Genomic DNA, 27,988 nt, shown 5'->3' with positions numbered 1-27,988 from the left:
TCGCGGGACGTTAAACTGAAAGATTTCATATCAATTTCATTTTTCTTCTTGTTTCTTGGTATCAGTCAAGCATTGCTTTTGTCCTCCAATTATAACAATATGTCTGACCCATTGCTACTTCAGTATTCTTATTTTCGTAATGGTATTCGTCACATTCCTGTCGTCTTTCTGATCCATGTAATTATTATTATTATTATTTTTTTTTCCTGTTTTTGTTGGGGGATTCGTAGTGTATACGTTTCTCTCTTTCAACTTTGCTGATATTTACATCGATTCACATGTTAAAAAACAAATTTTACACTTTAGACACATTGTCATTTTACTTTCGAATTTGAAATTGTTCCTTATTAATACACTGAATTATAGTTTCTTCTTTCATCTTACGATCCGGGAATATCTTCTGGCTCAGGTTTATGAAAGTATCCAAATTCTAAAAAATTCAACTTCTATGTTAAAGTTTCTTAGAATATTGTTGTACATGAATATCACTTTCGTCTTTTCCATATTCATTTTCTACCACTTTGTGGTGGACAAACACCGTGTGCGTGGGTTTTCTCGGGGTTCTCCCGTTTCCTCCCACTTTATTCATTCAACCATTTCATTCATTTCTCATCATCACCGTCTCCGTTAACCTAGCCAGTATAACCATGGGACTGAAACCTTAAAGATTTCATTTAACTTCCTTCTTCTAAGCGATTGTGTACTAGAAGCAACAAATGCATCAAATTTGGGAAGTGAATTTGGAAGAAAGAGATGACATAACTGATGAATAAAAATTAAGATGAATCTTTCATACATATGTGATCAGTTAATTACAAGGGCCAGGTATATTCCTTTCAGGCACTTGAGGTACATAAGGCACATACTAGGCACATAAATAGCATGTACTAAACAGCCCAAACAATGCTCTGTACGTGACTGGTGTGTACCTAAAGTGCTGTGGACGATATTCGCTTTTGTCAAGAACATGCCTAGAACATACTAGGCAGGTTCCCCAGATACATGTCAGGCATGTGCCTAGGGGTGAACATAGACTGTGACTATCACTTGCTATCCATGTGATTTCCCTCTCATAGGTACATAAGGCACATACTGGGCACATTCCCATATACCTGAGGGAACGCGATAGGCATATGCCTGCTACGTAATTGTGCTGTTAAGGTAGTTTTGTGCGTTTGACATAAACATTATCTATTACAGTTCTGTCTTCAAAAGTTACTTTTTGTACTTCTTTTTCCACCTTTTGTGTTTTTTAGGCCTTATACTGTTTTGCTTAACTTAGTGTTACTTGCTTCTCTTTAAAAATGAAATACTAGGGGGCATGGTGGTTTTGTGCTAGAGCCCTTACCTCTGGTGCTTGGGGTCTCAGGTTCGATGTCTGGTGAAGTAAATTTGTGGTGGACAACATCGTGTCCGTGAGTTTTCTCGGGGCACTCCCGTTTCCTCTCACATTCTCCATCATCATTCGCTTATCTTAATCCTCGTCTCTCTTAGCCTAAAGGGCATACTCGTGGGAACTTAAACTGAAAGATGCCCCTCTTTCTCACAACGTTGGTAACTGAACTTGATTCCGTTGTGCTCTAAACGCCCTATTCGGCTCGCACAAGTAAGCCGTTGTGGGGACTCTTTAATTGATACATTTACGTATTTGTACGGTGCATGCAATCTTGAATGGGAAACAAGATGAAATAGACATTGCGTGTTGCATTGCTGACTGAGAAACTATGTAATTAACAGTTGTCAAAAACAGTATCAATGTTATTATTTCACGTCCATCCTTTTCTCCCACAGTCGAGCGTCTTTGGGTTCATTTTCCTTTAGTATCGTTCGTTCGTACTGAATCATTTTTTTGTCATCCCGTCTGCTGATGTAGCATTTCACGCACAAAGGGACCGATGAAGAACGAACGCAATTTTCTTCCCTGTTTCTGCCTCAGCAGAACCATCTACTGTTGGAGTCTAGCTAGAAACGGGTTGAATGGAACAGCGGACGAAAAAGAGAAAAGAAGAAAAAAAAAGATAAAACTGTCCGTGCTTCTATGGGAATCGATTTTAAGCTTTTGGAAAAGAACGTTAGATGAAAAATATGAACGTAACTCGTTGGTTAACTTTTGAGCTCTGTTTGCATAACGAAAAGTTCAAATGTTTGCACGAATGATATCTGTGCCGGAAGCGCTCATTACCTATCAGAATATTGTAAATTCAGCTCAAACACTGTTTAATTAATTCTTATGGTTTAGTGATTTCTTACTTGCACCTGTGGTTTAATAAATATGAACATTTACGGGTAATGTTCATAATTTCAGGAAATACTTCTTATGGTTACCGGTTCTAAATAAAGAACATCATTTTTTTTTTTTTTTTTTTTTTTTTAAGGAGCAACTCTGACTGTCATACTGTCTTACTTTGAAAATAAAAAGAACAAAGAAACAATTCAACCTAACATTGCATTCATTTACGTATGTATGGGAGCACGGTGACTCAGTGGAACAACACTTATCACTGGTGCATAGGAGTCCCTGATTCAATCCCCGGCCAAGTAAGTTTGTGGTGGACAACATCGTATCGGTGAGTTTCCTCTGGGTACTCCCGTTTCCTCTCCCATTCTCATTCCACCGATTCTTCCATCGTCATTCATTTGCCTTCATAATCCGTCTCCCTTAGTATAAAGGGCATAATCGTGGGACGTTAAATTTGAAAGATTCCGATCTATACTTACCTATGTATATACAGTGCGTTCAAACTAAAGCTGGCTCCGAGATACATTCAATTAAAACATTGGTACCGCCTTTGGCGTGGGAGACCCAGGTTCGATTCCCGGCGGGAGCTCATGTGGTTCGGATTCCATGTTAATCAGTAGGTCTCGTCTCATATAGCCTCGCTGCTGAAAGGGACGTTAAACTCAAAATCAAGTCAACTCAATTAAAACATTACTCAATTTTGTTTAAAACTTTATTATTTGTTTCATTGTTGTTCATTGTTGTCTTATATGTATACTTTGTAGCGAATGGATGTGAATGAATGCGTATGAGGAAGGAGAAGAGAGCAAGGAGAGGGAGATTACAACAATATGTTTTAACTTTCCATACAGTGAATTCAACCACTTCTGTATTGAGGAAATGTTTTTTTTTTGGGCGATAGGATTATTTTTAAAGAACTATGGCTTACCAGATCCCCAGATCTCAATAGTCCTGATCTCTTCTTGTAGGGTTATCTGAAACAAAGTTTACAGGCAGAATTCACATACCTTACAAGAGTTGACGAATTACGTCACTATTGCCATCTGCAATATAGGCCTACGACTTCAGTGTTCCGTAAGCTTGCTAAGAACATGGTAAAACCGTGTGTACCGAAATGAAAGAATATCATTTTCAGCATTGGCTGTAGGTAAGGTATCTGCTAAATACTGTGCACTCATACACCTTTTATCTCACATATCTGTACTTCGAGGCCTCTTTAAGTTGAACGTTTATGTCTGTAGTTGAGACTAATAGGGGTACCTAGTTCTGTTGTTTGGAGCAGGGATGGAAATGAAATTCCAGAACTACAGTGATGATCATTTAATAGATATGGACTGATCTGGGTAAGCGCAAGCGAACTTTCGTGGATGGCCGACTAAAGCGACAGCTTTGGTTATAGAATAAACAATAACCAAATAAGATCAAGATCACCGTCCAAGTTTCCCATTTTTTGTTAACAACTACTGATATTCTTCCTTGTTTTCGGCAATTTCATCGTGCTAAGGAGACGTCATCCCCTCGCGTTCCTCCTCATTTCCATCCTTGATTTGGAGTAGTCTATTTTTGGTTTAAGATAGTAATTTTGTAAATAATTTGCGTGTATTACAATTTGTGAAGCGTCTGATTATTTTCTTTATAGAACAGTATGACGATATTTTTTTTTCCTAAACAGGTAAAAAATATGTTGGGTATATTCATGTTACAAATAAATAAAACCAACCAGTGTTCGAAGTGGAAAAAAAGGCAGGGGGGGTATGTTTTATAACGATTTTGACTCTACACACCGGCTATCTAACTGCAGTGAAATAAGTGAGGGCATGTTGCCTAAAAGATTTCTGTTTACATAATGATTTAAAACCATGGGAGAGCTTCTTTTTAGTTACAGGGAGGACATGGTGAGACCTTGATCTCTCGCCAACAACTTTCTTGAAAAAAATATATATTCCCTTACGTTGTATTATAGAGAATTATACACGGAAATTCTCAGAAACCGAGTTTTTATATTAACAATTTCCTGCGGGAAAACTCCCGGATCCCCCACTTGAATGAGAGGTATTCGAAACCCCCGGAAGATCCGCCTACACAGCAGACAACCCCTAAATCCGCCATGCTCAAAAACTCGACACTTTTTTTAATACCCTATATGAACTAAGACAAGAAGACATACAATACACATACATACGAAATAAACAATTGAATATGGCACATCAAGATATAAACTAGAAGAAGTTCTTTGAAGACACTTCATTTTAGAAATAACAGATAGGAAAAAGATTAAAATGTCGGTGTTGTCAACTTAGAAATTACTGTATTTCTACGTAAGAAGTAAAATTTTTTTACGTACAGACTTATTTCTCAATTCCTATGTATAAAAATGTATTTATTAAAGATATTTAACATCTACTCTCCAGTGACTGTATGTCTTGATCACTGAAAAACCAGAGGCGGTATGGCATACCACCGCATACCGTCTCACTTCGACCACTGAAACCAACTAATTACAACCTTTGCACTCATATTTAGAAAATCTTTGCTGGAACACGTCTGTAGTGGATAGGTGTTATGTAGCAGGCTAGTGAACTGTCTGTTCTTAAATACACGATTATTGAATATGTCTTCCTATAGAGAATTACTTTGCACGTGTTGTTCTGAAACGAGATCAGTGTTATGAGTTTACTTTTAGGTACCGTATATATTTTTTTAAGCTTTAACTTTAACCTTAACTTGATTTAAACTTACATTTACAAGCTATCGCACATTTCTCTAAACCAACGTTTCCCAACCGGTGTGCCTGGACTGCTGGTGTACCGGGAGGAAATCGAAACAAAATTATTAATTCTATAGCAACCAAATTGGAAGAAATAGGGAAAAATGTATATTTTTGTATTTCACTTTACTATGAATTTCTACCATGGAAAAATTACTGTAATTGTAATATATTATTCTACATTTATTACTGTGTAGCAGACAGTATTTCGGCTCGTACACATTTCCACGGTTAGCTACTATGTTACGCTTCAATTGAGAGTCATACTAACACCGAGAAATGGAAGCGTTTGTACGGTACGCGTTAAGTGAACGTTCGTAGAACACTCATTCGCACGTAAATGACAGAACAGCACTTTGTTCAACAGCTGTGTTTCGACGGACCGCAAGCTGTGTGATTGCAATAATATGCACCGGTTTTGGTTAAAACAGCAAAGTTAAAAGTACAAGACATTTGTTTGTTCGTTCGTTATTTAGTGATCTTCGTTCTTTGTGAAAGGTTGGATACAGTTTTCGAAAAAGAAAGCGTATTTTTAAAAATCTGAGTCCTATATTTCATTGCAATTGTTTTCTATTTTAAAACTAGAATAAAAAAATAAACATAGTGAATTAGCATAGGGGAAAACCAGTGATCGAGCTTTCATCTCTGCGAGAATATCAGCAATCACAGAAAAAAAATTACCATGCTATTTTATATTTGCAAATAATAATAATAATGAGTGTGCCGCGATAATTCAAGTTACACCCGTAGTGTGCCGCAAGTTGAAAAAGGTTGCGAAACGCTGCTCTAAACTGCAATTTTAGAAAACGATTGGATACATTGCAGCAGTGAGACAATCCTCTCTCCTCTGCCATCGCGAGCGACCAGTAACTGCGGTAAACACATCACTGACGCTCCAGCCCAAATTGGTACTGTTATCCTGGTCAGGCGACAATTATTTTGATTAGCTAGATATTATTAGGAAGAGAAAGAAACTTATTTGGGACATTGGCTAAGAAGGGGAACTATATTATGAGGGGCGTGCTAGAGGGTATGGTGGCAGGAAAGAGAGGGAGGGGACGAAGAAGACTACAAATAGTGCGATATCAAAACAGAAAAATTGTACTTGAAGACAAAGAGCTTAGTGGAAGGTCGTGGAGCATGGAAGCTTCTCAGTTGCGGCAAGTAACCTGCCAATAATTGCAGAATATCCATGCTGATGATGAGATATTGTTTTCATTCTCTTGGACTTTGAAAATTACGAACTTGGTGCAGATATTTCGTTCACACCAATCTAATATTATTTAAATTAAATTAGATTATGCATATTAAAATTATGTCACGCAATTTAATTTACTCGAATTAAAGAGAAATTTAAATAGAACTATGGAAATAACCAGTCTAATCAAAACAATATATGTATTTCCCGTTCATTTTAAAGAAGAAATTAATAAAATAGTCCCCATTATAAATCAATCAGAAACAAATTATTCAAGCCCCTTAAGAGCCTAAAATACTAAAAATAATACAAAATTTACCATTTTTCTTTTGCTTGTTTTTGATAAGTGATAGGAGATAATGAAATGCTACTTACCACAATCATAGATAATGTTATTCAACAGCAGAAAATATGAACAATTTTCAGTGTTGCCATCCATAGAAATTATAGTGTTTTCAGAATATTTCCCCGAAAATCTAAGTTATGGCAGCGACTACAGGAACGAACTCAACTTCATTTGATTACGTATCATGTTGTTTTGGTATTCAGTGAACTACTTTTTAAATGATAGTTGTATTTACTTTATAATAAACAAAATAGTTTTAATATGCATGTATTAAAATTAAATAATAATATTTATTTAAAAAAAGTAGTTCACAGAATTCCAAAACAACGTGATACGTAATTAAATGCAGTTGAGTTGTTCCTCTAGTCGCTACCTCAATTTAAATTTAGGGGGAAATGTTATTATGGCAACATTGAAATTTCTATGGATGGCAACACTGAAAATTCCCTCCAGTTCATATTTTCTGTTGTGGAATAACATTATGATTATCGTACGTTGCATTTCATTATCTCCTTTCAGTTATGATAAACAAGCAAAAGAAAAAATTTGAACTATTTTTAGTATGTCAGGCTCTTAAAGAAATATAGCAAGAACACATTTTGATGTGAATGAATAAAAAAGTTCGGTTTTTAGTAATTAAGAAGTAGAAATGGAAACGTTTGTTGTTGTTATCTCTTGTTTTCTCACGACCTTCCTAGCTCTTTGAGTGCAGTCTTCTCTTAAAACAAAAGTTTTTCTTTCTTTCTTTCTTCTCTTGGAGAAGAAACTTGTATCTTTAAGTCTACTATCATTACGATTTGATATCCTAAGCTAGTTGGTGATTTACACAGCACTCGCTTTCAGCGATAAATTCTATGGGAAAGGTCCCTTTGGTGACCCACGACGGAGCCAGACAATCTAAGATTCCAGTAGACAGAAGGGATAAAGAGGGAATAGAGGATAAGTGTTAGGGATTACAATGACAAACAGAATGGGTGTTAAAATGAGATTCAGTGATACATGGATCTTTGTCATTTAAAAAGAAAAAAAAAAGTTGCGGAAGATAAACTTTGGAAATAGATGACATTCTGATAGTGAGGAGTTCTCGATAAAGAAAGATGTTCGTAATAAAAGTGTACGAGAATACAAAATGTAAAGAAAGAAATAATGAAAGAGACAACATGAAATATAACGAAAGAAATGAAATCAAAAACCAAATAATTTAAAAGTGATTGCTTAGTTATTTCATTCACCTTGTAGGAACACAACGTCGGTGAAGGAGCCGATCTTGATTTCTAGATTTTACAGGACAGCGATTTAAAATACAATACCTAGTTTAACGTTATAATGTGCTATTCATTTAAAGATGCATCATTTTCAGGACGTTCATAAATATCCTTTAATATAAGGGATTCAGGTATGAAATTTTTATGGTTTCTAGAGCAGATCAGAGGCGTACTCACGGGGAGGGGGTTTACCGGGTCCAGAGTCTTCTCATAACTTTGTAACCGACTAACATTTGAAATGAAATCTGAAAAGTTTTACGTTCCACGGTTATGCCGGTTAGGCTAAAGGAGACGGTGCTGATGAGAAATGAATAAAATGGTGGAATGAAGAAAGTGGCAGGAAACGGAAAAATCCCGAGAAAACCCACAAGCACGGTGTTCGTCGTCCACAAAGTCCACACGGCGCGAGCTGGGATCGAACCAGGGACCCCAAGTACCGGAGGTGAACGCTCTACCATTGAACCACTGCGCCCTCTCAAACCGACTAACATTTGTACAGTTTCTTCAAGTAACTACACTTATTTAAAAGAGAAATGGTTAATGTAGTGTAAAGATTTTATTTTACACCTCATCTGTATCATTCCTTTCCTTATAAAAATAATTAGTTCTATTGGATGTTCTGAGAATATAGGTAGTAGTAATTAACAATTACTTATCATCTTTTCGGGTCCAGAATAACACAGGTATAATACTACGTAGACGTATTAGACCCCCCTTCCTTTCGACCTCTCCCCCCCAAAAAAAAGTGGTTCCGCACCTGAAGCAGATTAAATAAAGATGGGTGGTTGTTATGAATCAAAATCACGTTTTCGAGTTACCTCTTCACCGATTACATTTGCTTATAAGACTTTTATTAAAAATTAGTTAGTTCCTCTCAAGCCTTCGGGCCCGTTGTACACTATTTGGTTCAAAATCATGCTTAATTAAAAGTTGTAATTGCTTACATTTAACATTGTTTTTCTTTCGAATTTACTCACCAACTAACATTGCACAAATATTAATGGTCAAATCTTAAAATGGTTTCAATCCTTGTCCTAATAGGAAATAGTAAAGCACTTTCATGGTTCAGTATCGTCACCAGTGACGTATTTACGATTTTGTTTCGGTGGGGCTTTGCTAACTTTCGGGGGGACTTTGCCTCAAAATGTGAAAAATCTGCGAGATATTTCATATACTTTACTATAGTAAGATTTCGGGGGGGGGGACTTAAGCCCGGAAGCCCCCTACATACGCCACTGATCGTCACTATCCATTTTGAAATAACCAAAGTGAAACAATACAGTTTAAGATAATAAAAATACAGAAATAGTAATGATCAAACCTAGATAGGTTTAAAGCCCTTGTCTTATCTTGAAATAATTCAATTGAAACAGTATAGTTTTTATGTTGCAAATAAGTCGTCATAATAGTGTAATAATACGTGGTAGAGAAGTGACACATCTGTTTTTCACTCACCTTATTTATTATAGAAGTTTCTATCAGTTTTGTACACGGAGTTAAAAATAAGTAATATCTCTAATGTTTTTCCTCTGTAAGTTGCACTTCCTACCCAGAGCAGCGCGGAGGTCTTATGGTTGTTGGTTAGGAACCTCTTGCCCAATCCAGTGCAGAAGTGGGATAATATCCTCTGCCAAATGCAGCGCGAAGATTGGTAAAAGGCCTCTTGCCGGAAGCAGCGCAGAGGTGTAATAGTAGACCTATCTCTTGCCCAGTGCATCGCGGAGATTGGTAACGAACCTCTTGTCCGAAGCAGTGCTGATATGAGGTTACGTTAGGGAGTCTCTCCCGCTGAGAGCATATTGGAGAAGTAGGTAGGATGTGGTTTGTTGGTAACTAATGTCTCCTGCCTCTGTACGTCCTCTTTTATAGCCAGTTTTGGAGGCGGGGCCTGTGGAGGGGTTGTAGGGTTCCTCTTCGTGACATTTCGTGTCCTCTTATTTCTCCATGTTCTCGTTATATTTCATCGGAGATGGTATCCGTCGGCTGATGCTTGGTGATCCTTGTGCTGAAGCACGTGATGTTGTTTGCAAATATGAGGAGATATTGCAATAGTTTTAAATCGGGAAAATATCTGCATGCTAGTGACATCTATTGATATCAGACAGAAAGGCAGCGTAGGTGGCGATACCTATCAGCGTAACTGTTTACTATTAGAAATTAAGACATATCAAATCACAGTCAAACGCACAGTAATTCTTGTCAAATTATTAACATGCCATGAATCGTAAGAACAAGGATATATAATACCTACTGGTGTAAAACTTCCAGAATTTTTTTTCTTTTTCCCCGAAAGATTGGAAAATTTGAGAAACATTGTGCTTTAAATTCGACAATGCTTCTAGCCAATAATAATGGAATTGAGTCAAGCACCAATGATCTTGATCTAACCTTCAGACCTATAAGACTAAATTTATTAATTCGCTCAATGATTCACTCGTTATGAGATCTCTGAAACTATTAAAAGTAAAATATTTAAATTTTGCAGAAATAATCTCTTTATACCCATATTGCATATTAGACAGAAATTTCCGAGATTCGACTCCTAAAGAAGGAAAGGGGAGCTTGAAAGTTCTACTAGTGTTCTCCAAATCTCCGTAACTAATTTTATTACGATTGAAGTTAGCGAGCACTATGAAATATTTACATTAAAAAAAAAAAAAACTGTACAGAAATTAGCGAACACATATTAAATTTTTACACACAATAAGAATTTTAAACTGAAATTAGCAACGTTAAATTTGTACGATGTTGCTGTTACTATTTTTTTGAGTAGACTACATTGTTATTGAATTCTTTTCTTGTATATTTTCAGGGATTCTTCACATACCTCTACGGAGCAAGTATCTTGTTCCTGTTGTACGTGTTCTGCTATTTACTTCGCGAAAATAACCAAAAAACAGAAAAGAAAAAGAAGAAGAAAGCCGCACAAGGGGCTCGAAATAGAGCCAACATTTTCCAGGTAAGTACCAGAATCTTCAAATGTTTTTACTACTTTTTTTCTTTCTTTCTTTTTAAGGTTGATCATCTTGTCGAATTTCTTAGTGGTAATGTTGAAACGATTATTATGTTAGTTCACTTTGATGTGCTTTAAATGTTTTTTACATGTTCTGCATGTTCTTTTTTTGGTTATATATTAAAGTTTTGTTATTTAAAAGAAACTGGGTGAGTAAAACAACTCGAGAGATTAGAAACATATATTACTAAACAAGATGTTAATATCAATGAGCAATAAGATCGCTGAAGCAATTCTTTGTAGATCATCCCTAATCTCTTATTTTATGTCCTTTTGTTATTTTTACAATTCATTATATAAATACTTTATTTACATACTTCATCATATGAACACTATTCAGGTATTTCTTCAAATAGATACTTCATTACAATATATTTCATCACTTGGATACACCATCGAACTAAATACCATGACAAAAGTACTTCATGGATATATATTTATTCATGTTATTTATTTGTTGAAAGACGTGAATATTTTGTTATCACATGGATGATCATATACTGTAGATATTGTTTATTTCATGTATACTTCATTGATACAAATGCCACCATACGAATATGCCAGCGAGACACATCTCATTACATCGCTTCTTAAACAAAAAACTTTTTCATATTGCTGCTACACTGGCACATACACACACATCAGTAAGAGATAATTTTCATATTAATAATTTTTAACTCACATTTCACCACGTGGACGCTTCACTATTACATGCACACCAATTCATACTCTTCACCGAGAAATTTTTCACTGTGAATACTTGGAAACATATATCATTATCATCATCGAGAAATAATTCATTACGCGAATTCTTCACCTTCAGTCATTTATTTGTATATATATTCTTCACCGAGAAATATTTTATAGTATTAATATTACATCGAGATATCTTCATTTCATAGATGCTTTATCAATAATTACTTAGTGAAATGACACATATCGAAACACCTTCCATTACATGAGTGCTTCTTCTAGTGATATTTTATTGCATTGGTACTTTATTGAAACATATTTTATTACATAGCTAGTTCATTGAAAGATACTTTATCACATGGATACTTCATTGAAATATACTTTATCACATGTGTACTTTATTGAAAAGTACTTTATCACATGAATACTTCATTGAAGGATAAATTTATCACACGAGTGCATCGTTGAAAGACATTTTATCACATGGGTACGTAGGATATTAATTTGTTCTTAGATATATTTCCTGAAGGATAGCATTACATAAATTCTTCATGATGACTCATTTTCGCACAATGGTACTTCATCATCATACAGTTATGTAAGTTTATAATTAATTGAAAGATACTTTATCACATGAATAGTTCATTGAAAAATACTTTATTACATGGGTACATCATTGAAAGATATTTTATCACATGGGTAGTTTAGCGAAAAGTACTTAATCATATGAATACTTCATTGAAATATAAATTTATCACCTGAATGCATCGTTGAAAGATATTTTATATCATATGGATAGGTAGGTCATCTATTTCTTCTTAGATATACTTCCTCAAGAATAATATTATTACGTAGATGCTTCATGATGATTCATTTTCGTGTATGGATATTTCATCATCATACAGTTTATCGTCATCAGGAATTCACTCAAAGATACTTTTATCACATGAGTAGTTCATTGAAAAGTACTTTATCACTTAGATACATAATTGAAAAGTACTTTATCACTTGGATACATCATTGAAAGATTCCTTATCACATGGACACATCATTGAAAGATACTTTATCATTTGTTTACTTCATTGAAATTCTATATAGTATGGATGCTTCATTGAAAGATACTGTATCTCATGGATAGTTTTTGAAAGATAGCTTATGACAAGGGTATTTGATCGAGGGAAATATCACATTTATTCTTCATAAATACTTTGATAGCTTATGACAAGGGTATTTCATCGAGGGAAATATCACATTGATTCTTCATCAATACTTTGATAGCTTATGGCAAGGGTATTTCATCGAGGGAAATATCACATTGATTCTTCATCAATACTTTGATAGCTTATGACAAGGGTATTTCACCGAGGGAAATATCACATTGATTCTTCAATACTTTCCACCCGAACCAACGTAATGATCAAGTAATCAGTATTATCATGTATAAAGTACAATAGGTTAAATGGGTTCAGTTCTTAGTCAGAACATCCATCGTTCGTGGAACATTTCTAGAACCCTTTTCAAGATGGGAATTTGGCTTGGGAAATATCGGAATCCATATATACAGGTAATTTAACTAAATTAAAATCTGATCAAAGTATATTACCAAAACTGTAACGTATATTAATAATAATAAGCTTTGGTCAGTATGTATTTATATTCAAGCTACAGATAGTTCCAAAGTTGAAATGAACAGTATTTAGATTGCAGTCCACGTTTATGGCATCAGCAACATCTGATAAAAGATTTCCGCTTAAATTTTCAATAAGATCAATTATATCAAATGGTTAGATAGAAGTTATGTGTTTCTAAATAACCGAAGAACCAGGCTCTTTAGAAACCGTTTGTTAGATGAAATTTCAAAATACACACAGTGTGTAATTACATTTTCCTTATTCAACTTACTATCTACGTATAGTAGTGTCAATATGCAATGGAAAATATAGTACAATTTCTTGCGCATGTGTATCGTAATAATCCTTTAACTACTAATATGTTATAGGTTTATCGGATGTTTCTAATCACTCAGGCATTTTGTTGACTCACACTCTAGAACTATGTATATTTGTTCTTTCTTTGAATTTAATTTTCAATTTGTACTTTTATTTAATGTTCTAATGTTATCAAAGGCTGCCAGCAACATTGTTTGTTATCTTGTTTTGGGTTTTATTTTGTTTTCTTCTTATTTATTTCGTCTGAAGAAAAAAAAAGAGATAGTAATGCTAAAGTACAGTCGGCAGCAAGAATCTTCATACACCACCGACATGTCAAAAAATCTCGAAATAATGGCACCAATTTGAATACGAATTTTGGTTAACTTAAAGAAAACTTTGTTATCTACGCTTCACGTGAATGCTTCGATACAAATATTTGATCACGTGGGTATATTTATTCTAAACCCATTTTGCCACATGAATATTGAATCATCATATATTTATAGAAATGCCTTTCATGAAATACATTCTTCATGGAATATCAACACATGAATATTTCATGAACACTTATTCTTCATCAAGAGAAATCTCATTACTTGTATATTTCATAGAGACTCATTTCAACATACATGAGTACTTCATCAACACTCATTTATTTCTAGATATACCTTGTCACTAGTAATTCCATTACCTAGATACTTGACTGAGACTTATTTCAACAAATAAGTACTCATGGACAGCAATTTCTTCCTACATGTACTTTATCAAGAATTACCATTTTTACCTAGATACTTGATCGAGAGTTGTTTCAATGCATGAATACTACATTGAAATCTATTATTCCTATATATATTTCATCAAGATAAATCCCATTACCTAGATACTTCATTCAGACTGATTTCAGTATACATGAATACTTCATAGACACTCAATTGTTCCTAGATATACTTCAAGAGAAATTTTATTACCTAGGTACTTGATTAAGACTTTTGTCATACAGTCTTTATCAAGAGTAATCCCATTACCTGAGACGTATGTCAGTGCATGAATATTTCATGGAAAACTATTGTTCCCAGATATACTTCATCAAGATAAATTCTATTACCTAGATACTTCATTGAGACTCATTTCAAGACATGCATACTTCATCGACACCACTTTGTTCCTAGATAAATTCATCAAAAAATACCTAGATACTTCATTGAGACTGATTTCAACACATGCATACTTCATCGACACCACTTTGTTCCTAGATAAATTCATCAAGAAAATTACCTAGATACTTCATTGAGACTCATTTCAAGACATGCATACTTCATCTACACCACTTTGTTCCTAGATAAACTCGTCAAAAAGAAATAGTATTACCTAGATACTTCATTGAGACTTATTTCAGCATACATGAATACTTCATAGACATCCAGTTGTTCCTAGATATACTTCAAGAGAAATTTTATTACCTAGATACTTGATTAAGACTTATTCAGTGCATGAATACTTCATGACACCCATTTGCTCCTACATATTTTTCATCAAAGATCTCGTTACTAACAGTAAGATACTTCAATGAGAATCATTTCAACACACATGAGTACTTAATCCATACTCATTTGTCCCTAGATATACCTAATCAAGAGTAATCTCGTTACCTAGATACTAGTACTTGATCGAACTTTTTCAAAGCTTGTAAATCTATTTGAACATCTGTTTGTTACTGTATATCTCGTCAATTGTAATTCCATTACCTAGATTCTCTATTGGGATACATTTTGACAAATGAATACTTATAACCATACAGTTATAACTACTATTTTTTCATCCATGCTCCATCTCGTGGCTACTTAGTTGAAATACACTTCAACGTCAGAACTCCTTATCGACACATTTATTCATACTACTTTAACATCAAGATTTTTTAAAAAGAAAATAATAATTACTTGAATTCTTCGTCAGTACATTGTACTCGAATTCTCGAATTGGTCTATTCATTTCGAATTTGTTGACAAAAGAGGATACAAAAGGTGGGGAAAATATGAACTTTTTTGCTGGCAAACTGTGTACATGTGTCGCCTGTGGAATAAACCTATTTGATTTCGCAGCAGGAGGCATATCCACGCAAGCACAAATACATGGATAGAAAACTTCAAACAGATCCAGAACAGGTAAGAGATAAAGGAAATATGTATCTCCCCGAAAAAAAAGTAAAATATCAGGATCTGCAATCACTGCTTGTGCTTGTTGCTAGAAGAAATTCTATATTTCCTAGGCCTCAACCAAAAACACAGCTCTCTCTTTGTATTTGAAATAATGCATGGTGATCATTACCTTGCTTTGAAATCACTAACACCGAAAGAAGTTTCAAATCTGTAAATGGCCAATTGCTATCTTAACACACATTGACTAGTGTACACTTCTTAAGAGGGATCAAGAGTGGATTGTATCGTATGGGCTAAGAGCTGTGGAGTTATACGGTGTACAATATATCTGGGGTCTGTGAAGTTTTTTTTAATAGTACAATGATTCAAGGTAAATTACATATACTTTAATACAACTGTATCGATGGATGGGTAAAATTGTAATTAATTATACGAGGGTAGTTTCATAACTAATGCATACTATGACAACACTGGGGAGTGGATGATGGAATCGAGGTAAACATTTCGTTAGTTGAAGCCGAGGTTTTGAGGAACCAGAACATATACTTGTGCGCTCTCTAGTGAACACAGTGTGGCTGTGCTAAATGTTGGAAATGGAGGTGGCAGATGTCTCTAGTAACGTGTTTATTGTTTTTCTGTTTTTCGATTTTCCGTATCTTTACTCTTAAAATGGCCCTGACTTTTCATACACCCGGTACAGTATAAAGAAAGAGTGTTTATGATCCATGTTAAATGGAAGTTCTTAGCCCATACTAACAGTATCCTCCTGCTTCCTCTTAAAATCAATCAATAATAAAACATGAAATTTCCACCGAAGACAATTTTATGACTTAGTTGCGAAATGTAGAAGTTAGTTTCAACTAAAGTACTGCACTGACAAAAGAAAATATTTCGCGAGCTTTCTGCTAGTTATTTTATTACGCTTGATTTAGTGATTTTGTAGACAGTATTGTAAAATTTAAAAAAAAATGATAGTTACACTTTTTTTTTTTTTTAAAAAAAAGTAAGTTTCGTATGGTTACTTTGCGATAGAATGAAGTAAAAACCACTTAGAATTGGAGTAGAATTAGTAGCTATTAAAATTAGCCTTTCGTTAGTTAAGAACGATATTTCGCAGTAAATACATTCACTTGGCTTATTATGTAATTTCTTTGTCATCTCCTAACCAGTTAAGCGCTACGGAAATTATACTTTTATATATTACTTGAAAGTAATTATTTTCAGTACAATTTAAGATATACAGAACTGACGCAACAAGGATACGTTTTTTTTTTAAAGTTTGATTGTTTTTGAGTTTTATGTGTTATACCCTTATTCAACACGAAGGTAATAAAGGACGGAATCTATTTATGTGAGATCCGAACCACAACCTGCACAGTTTGCGAGTGCATAGATTTCGTGCATCAACTGTCACAGTATAAACTGCTTGTCACCACACGGTCTTGCTTTCAAGGAATCTATAGAGAAGTCTGCTCTACATCAATCATAGAACTGTTTTGTCTCAGGTGTTATGCATCGGGAGAATTCGGTACGATTCGTGGAGCTGCCGTCCGAAGGCACACTTAAGGAAACATGAAACAGTTTTTCTTTCCTTCTTGGAGTTTAACATACCATGATTATGCACCGAGGTGAAGGGAAATTGCAATGATAAGATTGATGATAAACGTTGGAATGAAGAAAATGTGAGGAAACGGGAGAACCCGGGGAAACCGCACACACTCTGTCTTTGTTCACAACAAAGCCCACTTGGTAAGAACTGGGATCGAAACAGAGACTCCACGCGCGTTGTAAATAATTGTAAGTACGGGTTAAAGATGAAAGTATTTGATTTGAGACTACCACGCGGAGAGAAAAACTGGGCGAATTTAGATGGAAAAATCCGTAGATTCAGACTCCCCTGGTTCCGCTTCTGCTACAGCAGGAGAACTGCAATCTGGGTTAGTGCAGGTTTTTTGTTCTGCATTCGAAACTCAAATTATTATTTTTTAAAGTTTAACGTTTCACGTTTAGTCTAAAGGAGACAGATGCTTAATGAAAGTGAATTATGTGAAATTAATCCTTTTGCTCGTACACGGGGAATTGAACCTTGGACCACGAGCACCGAAGGCACAAGTGTACTAGCCACTAAGCCATTGGGAAGTCGGGATTACGCTGAAGCAATGTCAGCCAGCCTAAATGTTGCATACATAGTACTTATCTTTGTACGAGTGTTTTGTAAAACTTTTCTAAGTGTTGCTACTCAATTCTCTTCCCTGCATGTTTATATCCAATCAAGAAGCAACATCTAAATCGCACATAAGAATGGAATGGTGTAATATCCGTACAAAACCAGATAACGTTTATCAAAGTTATAGTCATGATTATCTGTATTCTGCACGTGCCGAGGAAGACACATTATTTTCTTCTATTTCTACTGTACAGATTGGTCCTGGCTAAGCAGCATACCTGTACGTAGCCTGGCACAGAAAATATTATACAGATACAGATTCAGAATTCTGATAAATTTGACCTCTCTGGATTTTCTAGACTAAAAATTAGTTTTTTTTTCTTTTTGCCTCAGTGCAGGAACGATATTACAGTAAATTAAAAGTAAAATGGTGTCATATTTCCCTTGCTTTATTATAAAATTCTGTTAGATACTCGTATAACTTTAGCTACAATTTTAGAAAAGTTAGCCCTTCTTGGCTAAAGTCTGTGCGATATTTAGGTATTTTCTGAGCCCATCTGTTGGCAACACTGCAAAGTGGACATTAGGTTTTGTATCTACTTGACTTCGCTTCATTGGGAGGTGATTTAATTAGCATTTCGCTACAGTCGCTTTAGCCTCAAGTTTCTTCACGCACCCGGTTCACAGAGGCCGAAAAAAAAAAAACTCCTGGGCCACATTCGAAGAAGGGTAGAACGAGAATATAGTTCCATTTTTCAGGGGGGGGTTGAAGTCGGGTCTCGCAGTTGGTAGATAGCTATCTTGCTGATTACGACACGTAATTAACCATCATCAGTATTATCATAGGTATTCTGCTATTATTGGCAAGTCTGTTGCTGCAACTGAGAATCTTCCATGCTCCACGGTCTTCTGCTAAGCTCTTTCTCTTCACATACGATTTTTCTGTTTCAATACCGTTCATCAACTGTAGTATCCTTCGCCTTCTACCTCTTTTTCCTGCCACCATATCCTGTAGCGCGTCCCTTATGACACAGTTCCTTCTTAGCCAATTCTAATGCAGTTTCTTTTCTTCTTCTTAAGAGGTCTTATCACTGCGAAATTAAATACCGCTAATTTTACAGTAATTATGTGATATCTTCAAGTAAATAAAAGATAATCGAAATCTGGAACAAGAGAGCGCTAGACAATATTATTTTGCATGAAGTACCGTTATCACGAGTCCTCTAGTAGCTTTCGATTGGCAGCCATTTAGAAACGCGAAAATAAATGCCGATTTTCGAAATGGCTGGAAATCGAAAGGAGATAAGTAAGTCGTGATAACAATATCTCGTGTAAAATAATATTGTCTAGGGAGCTCTTGTTTCACTTTTTGATTATATCTTATCTAGTTGAAGATATCGCATAATTACTGTAAAATTGGCGGTATTTTAATTTCGCAGTGATAAGGCCTCTTAATAATATCTAAAACGTCCCACATCATTTCTAACACACTCTCATTCATTTTCCGCCCGACTCAGCTAATTTTCTCCATTCTTCTCAGCACCTACATTTCGAAAGTTTCCATTCGTCGTTTTTAATCACTTTCGTGTAATGTCCATGTCTCTGATCCATACAGTACAATATTCTACACGAAGCATTTTATTAGTCATTTTCTCAACTCTTCATTCAAGGTCCCACAAAACAGTATTTTCTTCCTCCTAAAGGCTTCTTTCGCCATTCCTATCCTTGCTTTTATTTCACGTTAACACTTCATATTATGTGAAAAAGGGATACGGATGATTTCCTAAATAGGATTGCATATTTTTTTATTACGCATCAATAAGAACTGTATATCATATGCAGAGTTTAGTGTAGGCTATATAGCGTGATATTTTCTCAGTTGAAACCGGAAGTGCTATCGTATTTGTAACCTTCCGGTTTTAGTAAAGATATTAGAGTCGAAAACATCTTACAACGTAATACATCATTCATGTCACATTATTTATGTCATTTTCTGCTGGTCTAGTAGCCATGACTCTTGCCTTCGGCGTATGTGGTTCCGAGCTCGATTCCCGGTGAGAGGACATTGAAATTTGAACGCGTTACGGTACTTCGGATTCCACTTTAAACTGTACGTAGGTCCACGTCTCATGTAGCCTTCGTCTGAAAAGGAATGCTAAACTACACAAACAAAACAAAACACCTCTTCTCTATAACAATTTGTTTCTTTCTAAGACCTGTCAATCTTATTATTATTATTATTATTATTATTATTATTATTATTATTATTATTATTATTATTATTATTATTATTATTATTATCGTTGCGGAAAGTGTATCTTCCATTTCCATCTTTGTCAGGATTTATTCATCTAATCGATCTATATATAGCCCATATGAATGAAGTCCTTCGCGGTATTTTCTTCAATCTAGATTTGTTAGCTGTCTTTTCCGTTGAGTACGGAAACGGAGTAATCAAATGAAACAGCCATTTCCGTGTTGAATTCGATTTTGCCAAGCAGCCAATTGAATTTCCTAGCAACTTGAAGCGATAACCTAAAACCAATGAGCTCTGTTCAAATGTTCCATTGTCACGCAAACACAACTCTCTCATTTCTGAATGGTGTACTTCATTGCAATCACATATTACTTGGTCAAATCAACAAGCATTACTGGCAATGATTTTGATGTTTTTATAACTAAAATTTGTTTTCTAAGAGAGTGTCTCCTATAGTAGTAATTTACCGAAGATTAGCTGATTATTATGTACTTTTAGAATTCCAAATTATGCTATGGCAGGTGTGCACTCAGAAATTAATGTCGATGGGTTCGAAGTTTGTGAGGTTCACCAGTAATAGTCACTTTGTCTAAGTAGTATTGAGCTATTATTATTCTTCACTCGATAAAACGATATACGAGGCGCGTTCGAAAAATAACTTCCGATTGGTCACTGAGCGTGAAGTAGTAGAGCCAGCGACAGGGACGTACGCAGGAATTTATTTCGGCAGGCGTCCAAAGCTTTTCGGGGGGTCCAAACACAATTTCAATCTAAATTATATTAAAAATTATAAAATTGTCCCTAAAATCAGACTAAATTTACAAAAAAGTCCGGATTTCGGGGGGGGGAGTCCGGACCCCAGGACCCACCCCCTGCGTACGTCCCTGGTCAGCGATTCCACCTTTGCACAGACATGCGCGGTAGATCAGTCTGTGTTATACTGTATTGAAGTGAAGATTGTCTGGTCCTAGTTTCACTTGTGTAGCCTCTTAAAATGTGTGCTGCAATCGAAAATCCCGCCAAGTGTGAGGTGCGAACTGTTATAGGTTTTCTAACTTTTGAATATTCGGCAGTAGTTATTCATCGGGCCTTTGTCACAGGTTGGCACAGTTTGAGGAAGTCTCGATCGTGTGGATCAAGTGTGGATGAGTGAAGGAGTTGTTTGTGAAGGGGTTCGTTCATTTAAAAGTGGACCAACATTCATGACGAAGAGAGAAGTGGCATTGGCCATCAGTGGTCACTGATCAACAGGTTCAGAAAATTGATGGAAAAGTTCGTAAAAATCGACGTTTCATAATCTCGGAGCTTTCCGATGAATTTCCACAAATTTCCGCTTTAGTGATGATAAGGAGCGGAAAGATGCGGTCATAGGTTGGCTCAAGGCAAAGGCGGGAGATTTTTATGCTGATGGAATTTCTAAGGTATATGATAAGTGCTGAATGCTTATGGAAACTATGTTGAGAATTAGAGCAAAGAAGTAGTTTTCATATGTATATAATAAATTCTTCGTATTTACTTCGGTGTTTCTTTATTAACCCGAGATTACTTTCCGAATGGCCCTCGTATAATTTTAAAGTACCATCACGTATATTCTCAGCAGAAACAATAAAACTAAATATTGTTTTTATAGGAAAAGAAAGAGTACAGATATACAGTATGTACATCAACCTTTTATCTTCTAGAGCAACTATACAGAGTGGCCCAAAAGTAGGTATACAGCCCTGTATTGATGAAATATGACATTTTAGTTTACTAAGATGAGTTTATTTGTTTCATTCTATTCCAAGTTCAATGTAAAGAAATGAAAAACAAATAAACTAAACTTGTATGGATAACAATAAGTAAAATTATATAAAATGCCATGGGCCGATCAATATGAGACTGTATACCTACTTTTGGACCACCCTGTACAGTAGTTTCCTTTAAAAAAGAAGTGTGAAATGTCTGTCGAGTTTGGGGAAGTCTTGACCCGGTCGACCACCGCCATGGATGCGCCCCTGTGCATAGATAGTTTTAGAGAACTACGTAGTAGTCGTCCAACTGTCAATCTGTTGCAGTGCTGACCACGAAGCAAAAAATGTATAGTCTCGTCTCGAAAAATGAGACGAGAAGTACTTTTTCAAAAATTCGAGACGAGATTAGCGACATGAAAATTCTCGTCTCATTTTTGAGACGAGACGAGATATTTATCGAACCTCGTGCACAACAATAGTTTCTCCAAGTCTTAGATTGTAAACACTATTTTAGTGTTACTTGGCTCATAGCATAAACACTATACATTGATGAAGTGATCGTAGGAACATGATGAAGAGCATTTATCAATATTTATACATATGCAAGTCATTACATATTATACTCTAATAATAGTTATGGTTTAAATGTTTCTATATCTCACTCTTCGTTGACCTCTCGGGACACGGAAGGATTATAATAACTTTTTTTTGGTGAAATTAAGCAAAAAAAAATCACTTCATAAATTTTGTATATGAACTTACAAAAGAAGATGAGAAAAGCTTTTCGAGAATTTAGATGAGACGAGAAAGAGTTATTTGAAAATCAAGACGAGACGAGACAAGAAAGAGTTATTCGTGAATCGAGGTAAGATTAGACAAGAAAGAATTATTCGACAATGGTGATGATACGAGAGTTATTCAAGAATTAGGACGAGACAAGAAAGAGTTATTCGAGAATCGAGACGAGACAAGAAAGAGTTATTCGAGAATGGAGTACACAGGAGAAAGAGTTATTTGAGAATCGAGACGAGAAAGAGTTATTCAAGAATCGAGACGAGAAAGAGTTATTCAAGAATCGAGACGAGACAAGAAAGAGTTATTCGAGAATCGAAGACACACGAAAAAGAGTTATTTGAGAATCGAGATGAGAAAGTTATTCGAGAATCGAGATGAAACAAGAAAGAGTTATTTGAGAATTGAAATGAGATGAGAAAGAGTAATTCGAAAATCGAGATAAGACTAGACAGAAAAGAATTATTCGAGAATGGAGACGAGACGAGAGAGAGTTATTCAAGAATCGAGACGAAAAAGAGTTATTCGACAACCGAGACGAGAAAAGAAAGAGTTATTCAAGAATTGAAACGAGACGAGAAAGAGTTATTCGATAATCAAGACGAGACAAGAAAGAGTTATTCAAGAATCGAAGACACACGAGCAAGAGTTATTTGAGAATCGAGACGAGAAAGAGTTATTGGAGAATCGAGACGAGACAAGAAAGAGTTATTCGAGAATCGAGATAAGACTAGACAAGAAAGAATTATTCGAGAATGGAGACATAATGAGAAAGAGTTATTCAAGAATCAAGACGAGATGAGGAGTAATTCGAAATCGAGACGAGACAAGAAAGAGTTATTCGAGAATTGAAACGAGGCGAGAGAGAGTTATCGAGAATCTAGATGAGACTAGACAAGAAAGAATTATTCGAGAAATGAGACGAGACGAAACAAGGAGAACTTATTCAAAAATCCAAACGAGACGAGAGTTATTCGAGAATCGATGCGAGACAAGAAAGAGTTATTAGAGTTGAGACGAGACTTATTCGAGAAAAGAGACGAGACTAGATTCTTACAAAATTTACGAGACGAAGCAGAAAACCTTGTTTCTCATCTCGTCTCCTTTCTGTGCAACACCAGCGTGTTGATAATTAGCAGAACGAAAACAACAGGAGAAAGCGAGAAGTTGATTTAATATATATATATATATATATATATATATATATATATATATATATATATAGAGAGAGAGAGAGAGAGAGAGAGAGAGATATAGATATATATAGATATATATATATATATAGATATAGATATATATAGATAGATATAGATATAGATAGATAGATAGATAGATAGATAGATAGATAGATAGATAGATAGATAGATAGATAGATGAATTGGGCATCCCAAGAATAGCATCCTTCTGTTCTTGCCCCTCTACTAAAACCGGAAATTGTATGATTTTCTACTTCCGGTTATAATAGTAGATTCCCACGTAATTATAGATGGTATGAAATACCGTATCAAGAAATGGTTTGCTGAAACGGCAGGACAAACAGGGTCGTTCTATAAACTTGTTATACAGGTCATAATTTGGAAGTCTAAAAATATTAAATCATTGAATTTAATTCACCTCTGACGTCAACTTGTTATTGCGATAACAAAAATAGTGTCAACCACAGTACTAGTATATTTTCTCTCTGTTCTGTGGATCGATTAATCTCCATTGTTAAATAGACGGTTATTGCTCTCATAAATGTAAAAATACTGAACAGATGGCTTACAATTCTACACACTCCATTGGGAAATTCATAACACAAAAATGTTTTATGAATACTTCATGATTGCAACTGTGTTACTAAAATTAGAATCTGATTTTCCGTGCTACATTTCATCAAGAGCATAATTGGAACTCATTTTTAGAAAGTGTTCGTCCAGGATTTTCTCTATTCGTTGTGAAACTTTGTCGTATCTATACTGAAATAAAAAATGGTATTCTAAAAACTTGAGTAACACGCACCCTTCGCATCTACGTAAATTGATTCTTACTTCTCCTAAAGGTAGAGTAGTTGTTTACAATTCTAAACACACTACACGCAAATTTATAGGCTGCACAAAAGTGCGATATTCGTTTTGTGAATACTTAATAAGCGCAAAATATACGCATTAGGAGCCAGTAAAACAGAGATGGTTCACCGCGTTACACTGTATTAGCACAAAACTACGAAAATATGTTCCAGTTAATTAAGTTTGACAGAGGGTAACAGTTACCAGGGAGATGAGGAGGATTTCACCTTCAATCCCATTTTGATATCCCAAAGAATCTGACTGAACCACACCTGTCGCGGATGCTTGTGATCCCTCGAACCATGTAGTAATAAATAGTTTCACTGTATTGTCAAATGCAAATTTTGTGTGTGTGTGTCATTTCATGTAGTTTTAATCTGTAAGCAATATACCGAAATGAAATGTGAACTATTCACTTTCGACTTCTTTATTTATAGGTTTACTGAAGCTACCATAATATATATATAGGGTGTCTCAAAAGTCCCCTGACATAGGAGTAACTCTTATTATCAGAGTTACAACAAAATGTAAGAGAAAAAAACAGGGTGTGGGTCAAGGTAAATGGCAACGTTGCATTTTCATTTAACATTGGGGACATAGAGAGTTTACAGCCCAAACGACTCGTCCGATTAAAAAAAAAAATCCTTCACTTTAGATTAAAAACATCATATTTGAAGACGGTTTCCCCTCTTACATTTTTTGTAACTCCGATAATAATAGAGTAATCCTATGTCAAGGGACTTTTGAGACACCCTGTATATATATATATATATATATATATATATATATATATATATATATATATATATATATATATATATATAATGTTCTTTAGGTTTCACTGTCGCCCAGCTTAACTAAGTTATTGGTTATAATTGTCACTATAAAATGTAAAATATTTTCGATCCTATACCCAAACACATTAGATAAAGGAATCTCGGGCGATATAGACCCTATATTTAACTTATTATTTCTAAGTTACTGACTTAATATATATTTCTTATTTATTACTATCGTCAGATAGTGTGCGTGTGTGGGGTGAGGTGTCATATCTCATTTTGAATTATTGCATCTGTAGCCCGTTGTATCCAGTTGATTCCCAATATCCCAATATCAATAACCTAATTTACATACTGGTTTGACACACTAGTGCAGTGGTTCTCAACCGATGTGTTGCAACACACTGGAGTGTCAGGCAGACCCCCTAAGGTGTGTTGTAAAATTTTAGAATTAAAAAATCATGAAGAATTTAATAATAATTAATGAAAATCGAGATAGACTGTACCAGTCAACGTCTCCAGCGGTAGCAACAATTCTCAGTGTTATATAGAGTAATTATAAAAATTAATTGGTTTCACTATAATAATAAATGTTATTATATTATTATTTATGATAAAAAAAATACCATACAAGTGTGTCGCGATGTCCTGGAAGTGTGTTGTTGGTCAAAAAAAGGTTGAGAACCACTGTACTAGTGAATAGCGCGTTATCATTATACTCTGATAGGCTCTCATGTAACAGGCAAAATATTATACGCGTAACGACTTAAACAAATTGTATAAAGTTGTGGAGATCTTCCTTAAGCATACTGGTACTTGTACAAAAAGCAAAATAAATGAGGGATTATGTTTTTTTTTGTGCACGTGGTCTGGTTTCTTTCTTTTTTATTTTCTTTCTTTTTTTAAGTGTAATGAGGTGAGGAGATAGAAACATTCTTGGAACGCTGAAGCTACAAGAGAAACATTTCTCAGTACACGTATACTACCATTTTTTACTCTATGCCGGTCAGTGTTGGAAACGGAAACTGTAGATTTGGACTATTTCCAGGTTGAATAGAAGGATAGAAGTAATGGAATCCGTTTTGGGGCGCTGAGAACTGTAGATTTCGACTATTTCCAGGTTGAATAGAAGGATAGAAGTAAAGGAATCCGTTTTGGGGGCGCTGAAAACTGTAGATTTTGACTATTTCCAGGTTGAATAGAAGGATAGAAGTAATGGAATCCGTTTTGGGGGCGCTGAAAACTGTAGATTTGGACTATTTCCAGGTTGAATAGAAGCTTAGAAGTAATGGAATCCGTTTTGGGGGCGCTGAAAACTGTAGATTTGGACTACTTCCAGGTTGAATAGAAGGATAGAAGTAATGGAATCCGTTTTGGGGGCGCTGAAAACTGTAGATTTTTGACTATTTCCAGGTTGAACAGAAGGATAGAAGTAATGGAATCCGTTTTGGGGGCGCTGAATATTGTACATATGAAAAATTTTATTCTCGTTATCTCTTAGCGTTTTTACTTTCTTTCGATAGCGACGATAGGAGAGAAGAAACTATGGTGATCTTGAAGAAAAAAAAAAGACGAATTCTGATTTCAATAAATTTACATATTACATGGTTCCTACATATCGAAAAAATGATTTTTGAATATCTCTGTTCGTTCGTCGTGATATATGTACTAGGGACGGACAAAACCGAGACCCGAAAAACCGACATTTCGGTTTTCTCCAAAACCGGTTCGGTTTTTCACCAAAACCGGTTTCGGTTTTCTTCAAAACTGGTTCGGTTTTCACCGAAACTGGTTTCGGGGAAAACTTTCGGAAGACACATAAATCTATTTATGTGGAAACAGATTCGGTTTCCGGAGAACAGCGAAACACTATTCTGGTCAGAAATAGAACAAATTTTGGAAATAACCGGAACCGGTTTTGAAGAAACCGAAACCGGGTCCGGTGGAAAACCGAACCGGTTTCGGTGAAAAACGAACCGGTTTTGAAGAAAACCGAAAACGGTTTTGGAGAAAACCGAAACCGTTTTTTTTTGAAAATTTTCAAAAGCCTGTTTCGGTTTTTGTAAAAACCGAAAACCAAAAAAATCGGTTTTTGTGCTCACCACTAGTATGTACACTCGTCTAGATGCCACACAGTTCAACAGGCGCGCAGTCAGAAATTTTTATTGGTAGGGGTGCAAGCTCTGAGGGGGGGGGGGGGGCAATCCAATACTACAAAGCCACTACGTCTATGTAGTATTGAACGGATTTTATTCTGCACCCGAAAAGACGATAAGTAACTGTAAATGTTAATAGTCTTGGGAATACACACAACTGAATTCTTCTATACCTCTTTTATTTTTAATCTGTGCCTACTACAACACAGTTAATATCCACAAATACACTAACATGGCTATACCTCTCAATATTACTCCAATCACCAAACCGTGCTATATCTTTATCATAATCTTTTCTGATCAATCTCTCTCCAATCAATATCTTGTTACTAACCATTCATGCTCTTCTTAGCAATCTTTTCTAAACAAATCAAACAATACCTGTTACCAATTGTGAGTCCAATAATTCCATATTTATCTAGATTCCACTCAATATATCATATAACAC

The 27,988-nt window shown here is 35.2% G+C and overlaps 1 protein-coding gene across 11 annotated transcripts in view; it reads left to right on the top strand.

Moving 5' to 3' along the window:
• Positions 1-27,988, top strand: part of OtopLa (proton channel otopetrin-like a) — a 598,778-nt gene that overhangs the window by 462,001 nt on the left and 108,789 nt on the right. For 10 of the 11 annotated variants that reach the window (XM_081752534.1, XM_081752533.1, XM_081752532.1 and 7 more), the window contains 2 exons: positions 10,628-10,774; positions 15,552-15,614. In XM_081752534.1, coding sequence (XP_081608660.1) covers positions 10,628-10,774; positions 15,552-15,614 — 210 coding nt within the window. The remainder of the gene's footprint in view (positions 1-10,627; positions 10,775-15,551; positions 15,615-27,988) is intronic. The other variant, XM_081752536.1, reaches the window with a different exon arrangement.

The sequence above is a fragment of the Thermobia domestica genome, chromosome 3 (genome assembly GCF_964235325.1).
Source record: "Thermobia domestica chromosome 3, izTheDome1.hap1.1, whole genome shotgun sequence".
In the NCBI taxonomy this organism is placed as follows: domain Eukaryota; kingdom Metazoa; phylum Arthropoda; class Insecta; order Zygentoma; family Lepismatidae; genus Thermobia; species Thermobia domestica.
Note: the sequence above shows the minus strand (reverse complement) of the source record. Positions and strands in the feature narration are given on the sequence as shown.